This window comes from Calliopsis andreniformis, unplaced genomic scaffold, assembly GCF_051401765.1.
Source record: "Calliopsis andreniformis isolate RMS-2024a unplaced genomic scaffold, iyCalAndr_principal scaffold0022, whole genome shotgun sequence".
Lineage (NCBI taxonomy): Eukaryota > Metazoa > Arthropoda > Insecta > Hymenoptera > Andrenidae > Calliopsis > Calliopsis andreniformis.
This window is the reverse complement of record NW_027480432.1, coordinates 322137-331403: the sequence shown is the minus strand read 5'-3', so window position 1 is coordinate 331403 and position 9267 is coordinate 322137. Positions and strand designations below refer to the sequence as shown.

Genomic DNA, 9267 nt, shown 5'->3' with positions numbered 1-9267 from the left:
ATTAACACCTACACCCTTTTCTATATGAATAGAAAAAAATAGTAATTTAAAAAAGACCGCTAAGTATATCGATAGTATCGATTCGGAGAATGCTATAGTTCAGAGCTGACTTCGTGGCAGGCTTGTCAAACGTTCCTAACCTTTACGAGAAAACTAATATCAATAGTGTTTCGTTAAAAGTATTGGTCGGTGAACTGTCAAACTAGTAGATATGTCGGAAGATACTTCATTAACAACATTAGGACACGACGCAAAAGATGCCGCGACGTTATCAGAATTATTTGATAAAGCATTTGAGCTGTTCAATAACATAAGTAAGACCGATGAACCTACGAACAGTTCGAAAATTCAGGTATCGAGTGTCATTTGTTAACCAAAATTCTATAAACTATTATCCACATTTATGAATATATTAATAATAATTCCTGTTTTATGTATCGCATTCATTTACGCTGTAAAGCCTTTCAAATAGTAGTAGACGCTTTGTATTTCGCTAATGTCTTAATACCCATGTATTCTTATATTTTTATTGTTTCATGTTAGTCTGACATCAGACGGGCTATAAATATGTTGGAAGATGCAACGAAACTTGTTTCTATTGTCGATATGTTCAGCGAAAATGAAAGTTTTGAAGAAGTGCCCACCGAAAATATCAAATACTTTTTATTACCAGCTTTACTCGGTACGCTAACGACAAAAATTTGTGATACGGATAACCGAATACACATCGTTGATGTTGCTGAAATTTATTTCGTGGACTTTTTAAAACGCGTTAAAGCGTATGGTTTAACTAATATTGACATACCGGAAATTAAATCGGAGCACGACATAGAATCCGTTCCCAAGGGAGCCCGATCGAACGCAGAATTGATCACAGAAATGGTACGAGTAATAAACCCAATCAATTGCTAAAAGTAAATAAGTATTGTTCGAGCTGATATTTTCTAGGTGAATCGAAGAAATACAAAATTGCAAAGATACAAGGAGCAGAAGGAATTGGAATCCCAGTTGGAGACTTTAAGGAAGAATTTGTCAAATCTCAATATAGATGATGAAGATAAAAGAGAATATTTTGTAACACTTATAAAGTTATACGTAAATCTGGCAATAGAGGAACTGAGTTCATTAGCTGCAGAAAAGCCAATCTTGGAACACATGAAGACTGTGGGAAAAACAGAATCCATGACTTCTCATGCTTCCCACAAACATAAGCATACTGTTCCTAAATTACAGCCAATCATTATCACACGAGATGCAGTACAGAAAAAAGTGTACGGTGCTGGGTATCCTAGTTTACCTATTCTTACTGTTCAAGAATTTTATGATCAAAGAGTAAAAGAAGGAGAGTAAGTAAAAATACTAACAATGGATTTTCTAGATATCAATTGAGCAATTTTCGAATGTGTATTCCTTTTTCTCAGCTGGCCCGATTCGTCGCAAAGGAATCAAGTTAATTCAAAGTGTCTACAAGATATAGCAAACAGTGGTATCGATGATGAGGAGCAAGAAGAGATTCAAAAGGAAAAACTGATAGATGAGGATGATCCTGAGATGTTGAGACAATTACGTGCTAAGGATGAATATAAAGACACGCATAGAAGAGGATGGGGCAATCGTGCAAACAGAAGTTAAAATATTGTACACCTACACAAGCATTGATACGTAGTCAATCTGTTTTATATGTATACCCGAAAAATTCCACCCCTTTCCCTAAAATTACATTCATTTGTATTTGCCTTTCTCTAATTATAGCATAAATAAAAGAAACAATTAAATATTTTCTACAGTTATACTCTCACGCTCATCGACTCAGCTATCTTAATTTTCAGTACAAAATTACGGCATGTATTTATTTATAACCGTCGCGATCACTTTAAACGTTTTTCATATTCGAATTTAAATTTTATTACCGTTAATTCATCATTCTACTTAGCTTACGAGTTGTGGTAAATGAATGAAAAGCAGCTGATAAGAAAATTTGAGGTGTAAGAAACGGGGATCGACTAGATGGCGTGAAAGCCTAAAAGGCGGCTTACAGGCACAGGTGTTCAGCTCGCAAAACTGTCTGTGAATATCGTGAATCAGTGTACTTACTAACACATATATAAGATTCAAGTGGGAGTCGTATATGCGTCAGCAACAGGTTGTTGAGTCGCGAGAACGCGTTCTCGCCTTTTTTTATTTTCAATGTAAGTGAAGTCCAAAGAAGCCGGGAGTTATGCATACACGCGAATTTGTTTGTCGTACTTCCGAGGCACGCTCGTTATGTCGTATTTAGGTCGACGAATCGACCGTTTCGCTCACGATGGATGAGACTCGAATGCATACACAGAATATAGTATTAATTCTTGGAAGTAGTAGATAGCCTCGAAATATTGTTGCGTAGAACACGTCTACCTCGAGAAAAAAGATCGCATCGCTACGTTGGACATCGAGTAGCTACCTCTTTGAATACGTGTGCTTTCCAAACTTCGTGCAACATTCACTGTTGCTAATTTAGAATTTATTTTCGGACAAGGATGATCGTACGGTCGTTGATACATCGCTCCTGGAGCAAGTCTGTTGATAAACGTACGTACTTAATTCATTCACTAAATCCTCAACACCTTTTACTTCTATGATAAATGATTCACTACGAAGAGGTTAGATATTTGAAATTTTCGTGAAATTACGTGATCATACTTTTCTGTAGATACCAATTTTTAATACTTTATTTACATGGGAATATAAACGTGTTCATGTATGTTTCGTAAGACGTTACGCTTCGGGTCATTGTTTAAACATGTCAGCAATAGTCGAGCTTCCTCGAGGCAATGTGTATGTTAATTCGATTTGCGTCCTACTTTAGAAAACAGATTATTATTAATTCTTCAAGAAGATGGGTGTCACTGAAATAGATCGCTGTAGATAGAATCACGGTACGTTTTGTGAATAAACACTACTGAACGTCGCAAAAAAATTGTATAATTCTTGACCGTGTAACTTTATCGACAATTGATTTTTTATCTATCCAACTTATCGTAAATCGATCCTCATAAAAAAAATAAAAAAAAACGAAAGAATTAAAGAATGTAGAAGGAGCGTTAATTGAGAGATAGAGTTGAAAATCAATATTAAGATATTACCTTTTTTAGGCATCAGTGAGAATCACTTCTAAATTGTGAATGAGAAAGAATAAGAATTAGATATTAGAAGTAGATTGTGATACCATGGAGAAGTCACAGGGGACAGCGTACACAGGAGGTGATAATCACCTTTCAGATTATTGGGAAGAGTATCAAAAAATGATGGAAGAGACTAAGCTATTGGACGACTACCTAGAAGAAGAGTGTCCACGTAACTATGATGGTACGTTTGTTAAACTAAATAAGTGTGAAAGATTAAAAACGTGATAAAAGAATTGACAATTCTGCTTTCCTAGATGGAGAAGAAGAAGCTGAATGGTTACGTACAGCTGGTTTGGGTCAATTAACGGAAGCATGGAAAGCTGGAAGGGAGGTGCAGCCCGAGGAATTGGGTGCAGCACTACGTCCCTTGTCTCGAGCGCAAGCAGAGGCAGTGAAACGTCGCGTAAAGTCTCTGAATCATACTGTAAAGCAGCGTTTTAATCAACGGCAACGGGTTCGAAAACCAGACATTAGAGACGTGTTTAAGGATGTAGAGGTATAGAGAATATTCAATGGTTGCGAGAGTGAGCATAAAATATCTGGCTACTTTCTGTTGGCATTTCAGGTCTCGAGTACGGGTACGCGATCGCGTAGCGCTACACCCGATTCGTTGGATTCTATACCAGGCGCGACACCGGAAAGTGCGTCGCCTCCTTCACCAGCAACAGTTAACGTTATCGACACGCCGCATGAGAAGTAAGATCCCTGCATTGTATCGCTTACCATGGCAACCGCTTCGAAGATTTCAATTAACCAACTCTGTCTTTCTAAAGCGTCAACGTTCCGAACTTTGTTTCGGTATTTCAACGAGCATCAAATGAAAATAAAGAAACGGTGCGACGAACTCCGAGCGCGCCATCAGCGACTGTGCATATTGCATCGGATCCACCGCCAGCTACGTTACCCGTTCAAGAAATTTTTAGACGCGCTGGGAGTTGGTTACGAGGAGATGTCGCGAATGATTCAGGTAACGCACATCAATTCTACTGATTTCATAACAATTATGAATAAATTTTGACTAGATGTCGCATTCGATTATAGAAGGTATTCAGCTAACTCGATATCATAGGCTGGGAACTGTGCATATTTCGCGACCCACTATAGAGAGGCGCAGCGGAAGTGATCCTAGCGAAGTGGCGAACACAACGAGCTTAGAAAACGAATCTATCGAAAAGTTAAATATTTCGAAGGATTCGACATTAAGGTAATATTTTGGATATTGAACGATTTTACATACTGTCTACGTAATTTCTGTGAAATGAAATTTTAGAAGAAATTCAGGCGGTCATGCGACAGTAACTCGAAGTCACAGTAGTTTGTACGGGCTAACGAGACCAGCCGATGAGGGAATGATAACGCATCCTTTGAATCGAACGTCATCTCACGGTCACTTGAGTTTCGAAGAAATGTGTAGAGCGAACGAAACAAAATCACAGACAACATGGAATTCTGACGCCCTCGCATCTGACGATGCGCAAAATCGACTAGGAGTGGAAATGTTGTCGCAGCGAGATCTTACTAGGTTGCAGCCACTATTATGGCTTGAATTAACCGCGGTTTTTGACAAATATAACGTACCATTGAAGAAACGTAAGCCAAATAAGCGTCGAACAAAAGGTTTGTACTCTGTATTGATAACGGATAAATGAAACTTTGAAAATAAATGATGACAGTTGAACGTTACCGTGTTCGTAGCTGGAAATTTGTTCGGTGTGTCGTTGTCAACGTTGTTACTTCGAGACAGCCAGTTGACATCTGAGGAAAGCAACATTCCGTTAGTGTTTCAAAAGATTCTGACCGAATTGACGAAACGCGGTGTAAAAGAAGAAGGAATTCTTCGCGTCGGAGGGCATAAGCAGAAGGTACATACATATAGCTATCGTTTAGTTCTAGGAATCGAGAATATAAGTGTAGCTGAAAATCCAACGACTATTACATTTAGGTCGAATCGATATGCATGCAACTTGAAACGGATTTCTATTGTAAACCCAAAGAGATGGATCAGTTGTTCAAACGTATGTCGTGTCACGACTTATCGGCCGTATTAAAAAAGTTACTTCGCGATCTGCCACAGCCGTTGCTCACTGTTGAACTGATCGATGCTTTTTACCAAAGTCACGGTAAGTAAACGACTGACTTTATGTAACACGTGCCTTAATAAATACACGCTTCTGTTTTCGTACCTCAGGAGTGAAAGATCATCAAGAACTATCGTACTCCTTGAACCTGCTGGTGCTATTGTTACCGATAGAACATCGTTGCACTTTAAAGGCGTTAGTAACGTTTCTGAGATTGGTGGTTGAGAAACAAGCGACGAACAAAATGTCGATTCACAATGTGGCGATGATAGTAGCACCGTCACTCTTTCCTCCACGATACGTTCACCCTCGGGACCGCACTGACTTAACCGCGCAGATTAATATGGCCGCCGTTTGCTGTCAGGTAACGGAAGGTCTTCTTCGAACCGCCGACAAGCTTTGGTACGTACCGAATGACCTCGCCAATCAACTGCATAGACAATCCGAGGAAGAAAGGTATCGAAAATACAAAAAAAAGTATTACTAGCGCCGCCTCGTACCTGCTCAAGTAGGTATCCACAAGTGCCTTCTCGCCGCAAGATGGATCTGTTGTAGACAGCGTCCAAGATCATTGATGGAACTACGTATCGATGATTTAAAACGACCTCGATGTAAACACGTCCAAACGATTTCGACGGCTAATATAGTTTTTACGGTGTCGCAAGAGAAATCAGGAATCGATGATTGTCCGAACGTTATCGATGTGCATCCACATCGCCAAGTGTCGCGCGTGCGAGTCGAGCGCGATTAATCTTATCGATTTTACCATGTCTCGAGGTGCAACAACTTCGGTAAAAGATAGTCGTTGCTCGTATCTGTGGACGTTAAAAAGGAATAAACACGTTTCAGGTATATTTTTTTCGCGAAGAAGCGTTCGCTCCGACTCGAAGAAGCCTTGTACTTCGAATGAGCGCGCGCTAGAAAATTCACCTACTCGTATTAACGTCGTAACATTTATTCGTGTCACGGCGGCGCATACAAAAATACGCAATTTTAGGCCTAACCGACGAAAGCGCGGAGAAAGGATACTTTATTCACGGATTCTCGCGTAACAAAAAAAATTAACACGCCAATGGCATTTAGAACGTTACATTTCTATCTCGTACATATAATAAGTACCCTAATTTATTACTAATAATTCAACGTGGAATCTCTACGTTATTCTCTTTCTTAATGTTTTCTCGTTTCTCGGACCACTTTTTTTACCTGGCAACGCGTGTCGGTGTGATTCACCGTAACAGTGTTGAACGTTGCCCGAAGTCAACGGAAGAAACGAGGGTCGGTGGCGTTGCTCCACGTACTCGTTGTGTTCTCTGATGCGCCATATTATTTTAAGCGATTGTACATATTGTATTGCATAAAATTGTTACACTTGCGTCAATAAAGTGCCAAAGAAAATAAAGAACAAGTTTCTTTCCTTTCCTACTCTGGGATTGCATTCTGAAACTTACAAAGAGCGTGCCTGTGTGCGCAAGAGCGAACGCGCGTGAGTGTAGAGTAGAAAAACAGACTTTGTTCAAAGTTTCGACGTACCTATGTAACCGTATCGCAAAATTTGACAAGAGCGATCCGTTTGTTCCTCCGGAAGAAATACTTGCGAATTTTATTATTATACATACAGGATAGTCTTAGTTCGCGTGTGTAAGAAAAACAGAATTCTAACAAGCAGATACAGCTTCTTTTGCTAGTTATTATACGTACAATTTACCGAAGACTAAATTGTTATAGGTATCGATGAATCCTTCGACTCGGCGTGAATCGTGTCGTTCTTACCCATGTAAGGTATGTATTACCGTGACTAGAAAACCTTTCGCGAAATGGCCTAAACGAGGCAATCGAGAGATGGAACGAGTCAGCGCACAGAGGCGATCACTCTTTCAAGATCGGCGTCTCCAATAATAGGAGCAAAGAAATTGCCAGCCAATTCCCGGGGACAGCAGGCCGTCAAAATCGGAAGGACGAGCATGATCCTGACGAGTCTGACGGTTCTCTCGGGCCGAGCGTCCATGCGTCGAACTAGACTTTCCACCGCGGTGTCCATAGCTCGCGACATCACGCGGAACCCATTCGTGGTAGCGGCGATCTCTAGATTTCCAGAAAAGAAAACCAGCGAGAATAGATCGAAGGAAGTTGGACGGAGGAATAGAGGAATCGTGATTCGTACCGGGTCTACAGAGAAGCATAGTTTCGAGAATCGAAATCTCTGTCCTGTCGAGACGCAGCTCGTGAATAGCGGATCGTACGGCAGCCAAGGCATCGTACACGGCGTCGTACACGGCGTCGTTCGTCGGCCCGTCTCTCTGACGAAAGTTCGCCAAATCGATCGGCCAGATCGCGGCTCGCAGAAGGAACGCCGCCGCCCATCCTCTTCGAAGGATCCTATTCTGCTCCTCCAGCTCGAGCATCGAAAACTCCCGATGCTGCCGAGCGGCTCTCACGCTCGTGAGAAATATTTGGGCTGCGATTTCGTACCGCATCGTAACTCCTGTAATCACCTCTGTTCCGCTCTACCGTTCCGACGCAACGTTCGTTAAACAATTTTAATGCTAGCGTTTTTGTTACCCGCTGCGACGATTCGCGGTGCTCGAGGAACTTGCACTGTCGGAGAGAACTCGAAATTGGGCCGACCGTCGATGCCCGTATCGTATATCGTCGATTTTACAGAGAAAATCGACGCTGCAACGTCCGGTTGGCGTGAAAGGCTCATCGAAGATTGGAAGAGACGAGCTTGCGGACGCTGGCCGCGGGTAGCATTCCACTCAACACCACAATCATCGTCAATGATCGCGATTTTATTTTTAGCACGCGGTCCTCGCTCTTCTTGAACAGCTACGAACATGGACAAATTTTCGTTTCGTATCGAAAATGTGCCAGAATCGATCAATTATACTGTCATTGAAATGAGCTAAAGTAAAATGTATGTATAAAAGAGATAGTTCCAATTTGTCCCTCTCGAAATGAACATATGCGGGCGAGTACGAACAGAGTAGGGTTGATCACCGATCGATGCACGACACGCGGCGCTATTTGCATCTCGTTTCGCCGAGGATGTTTGTTGTTCACTCGGTTCTGTACGGTCGTTCGATTCGCGATGCTCGAAGGAGAAAACCCTAGCGATAGACGAAAAGATGCGCGTAAAGAAGAAAGAACGATGGGTACTCGATCTTACCTGCAATGTTCATGCCGACGGTAAAGCACTTGTTCAAGCGACAGTGCGGGCACCAATTTCGTCTGGCCTTGTCGACGGTGCACATTCCCGTTCCGGCTAGAACGAGATTCGATGAAACACAAAGCGCCACAAAAGCGAGACGATCGCGATCGTTATCGATTCGAGTATAGATTCTAGTAAAGAGGAAGGGGTTTGAACCTATGCAGGTGAAAAGGGCACCACGACGAACGGAGCGTTTGAAGAAGCACGAGCAACCGTCGCAGCAATAGACTCCGTAGTGCTTCCCGTAAGAACGGTCACCGCAAACCTTGCAAGCCACAGGACTGGGCAACGTTCTTCCTGTTTCGGGGAAAGATCAGGAGATAGGGGTGGTTCAGTCCATGCGATAACAGACGCTCATCACTTACCCATTCTGTGCGTAGACTCGCGGGTTGGTTCGAAAAGTAGAAGCGCTCGACGCACGGGCGGACAGAAGCGAGGCCGAGGGTCGACTGATCGAGGTGTCGCGGCAGCGAAGGTGAGCCGGTGTCAGAGGCCGAGGTTAAACGAGGGTCGTTTGGTTTATTGACAAGCAGGGGTTGGATCGACGCGACTGGTTGTCACTTGGCCCGTCAGACCGCGAAAGAATAATATTTGCCGAACACTGACGAGGCGCGATCGTTAGGTCGGCGCGACGGCTCGCGAGGGGTTGATCGTTCGAGAACCGCAAAGTTCTCAAACGCGTTCTCCGTGATTCGTGATTCGTGATTCGTGATTCGTGATTCGTGACACGAGCGGTTAGATCGAAAGCTGTTCTTTTTATTGCGCGTCGCACAACTAATTATACAGGAACTGTACAGAGAGAACCGACTTA

General features: G+C 42.4%; 3 protein-coding genes across 4 annotated transcripts; 2 read left to right on the top strand and 1 right to left on the bottom strand.

Annotated features, from left to right (window-relative positions):
* The first annotated feature begins 137 nt into the window (after window positions 1-137).
* Window positions 138-1779, top strand: Tap42 (immunoglobulin binding protein Tap42). Its single transcript, XM_076390592.1, has 4 exons — window positions 138-352; window positions 544-882; window positions 949-1346; window positions 1422-1779. Exons 1-4 carry the CDS (start codon window positions 212-214, stop codon window positions 1630-1632), a joined length of 1089 nt encoding a protein of 362 aa, XP_076246707.1. The 5' UTR covers window positions 138-211; the 3' UTR covers window positions 1633-1779.
* A 361-nt stretch (window positions 1780-2140) lies between these two features.
* Window positions 2141-5732, top strand: Conu (Rho GTPase-activating protein conundrum). Of its 2 annotated transcripts, XM_076391052.1 has the most exons (10): window positions 2142-2571; window positions 3135-3348; window positions 3422-3663; window positions 3733-3863; window positions 3941-4134; window positions 4209-4371; window positions 4438-4784; window positions 4863-5029; window positions 5110-5287; window positions 5356-5732. In XM_076391052.1, exons 2-10 carry the CDS (start codon window positions 3210-3212, stop codon window positions 5730-5732), a joined length of 1938 nt encoding a protein of 645 aa, XP_076247167.1. In that variant the 5' UTR covers window positions 2142-2571; window positions 3135-3209. The 2 variants fall into 2 exon arrangements, with proteins under 2 accessions (XP_076247168.1, XP_076247167.1); XM_076391053.1 differs by having other exon boundaries at window positions 2141-3348.
* Window positions 5733-7097: 1365 nt separating this feature from the next.
* On the bottom strand, window positions 7098-8825 carry Hr83 (nuclear hormone receptor 83). Its single transcript, XM_076391341.1, has 6 exons — window positions 8822-8825; window positions 8613-8753; window positions 8415-8510; window positions 7808-8074; window positions 7410-7730; window positions 7098-7330 (listed from the first exon to the last, which is right to left on the bottom strand). The coding sequence occupies exons 1-6, from the start codon at window positions 8823-8825 to the stop codon at window positions 7098-7100; spliced, it is 1062 nt and encodes a 353-aa protein (XP_076247456.1).
* Between the last annotated feature and the right edge of the window lie 442 nt (window positions 8826-9267).

What these genes read in the sequence shown, in the direction of transcription:
- Conu (XM_076391053.1), top strand. Translation starts at nt 3,210, where the DNA reads ATGGAGAAGTCACAGGGGACAGCGTACACAGGAGGTGATAATCACCTT. An exon ending in AGATGTCGCGAATGATTCAG is followed by an intron (nt 4,135 to 4,208) that starts GTAACGCACATC and finishes ATTCGATTATAG; the next exon opens with AAGGTATTCAGCTAACTCGA. An exon ending in TCGGAGGGCATAAGCAGAAG is followed by an intron (nt 5,030 to 5,109) that starts GTACATACATAT and finishes TATTACATTTAG; the next exon opens with GTCGAATCGATATGCATGCA.
- Hr83 (XM_076391341.1), bottom strand. An exon ending in TGCCCTTTTCACCTGCATAG is followed by an intron (nt 8,511 to 8,612) that starts GTTCAAACCCCT and finishes ATCTCGTTCTAG; the next exon opens with CCGGAACGGGAATGTGCACC. An exon ending in CGTCGGCATGAACATTGCAG is followed by an intron (nt 8,075 to 8,414) that starts GTAAGATCGAGT and finishes CCATGTTCGTAG; the next exon opens with CTGTTCAAGAAGAGCGAGGA.
- Tap42 (XM_076390592.1), top strand. Translation starts at nt 212, where the DNA reads ATGTCGGAAGATACTTCATTAACAACATTAGGACACGACGCAAAAGAT. An exon ending in CAGAATTGATCACAGAAATG is followed by an intron (nt 883 to 948) that starts GTACGAGTAATA and finishes GATATTTTCTAG; the next exon opens with GTGAATCGAAGAAATACAAA. An exon ending in CAAAGAGTAAAAGAAGGAGA is followed by an intron (nt 1,347 to 1,421) that starts GTAAGTAAAAAT and finishes CCTTTTTCTCAG; the next exon opens with CTGGCCCGATTCGTCGCAAA.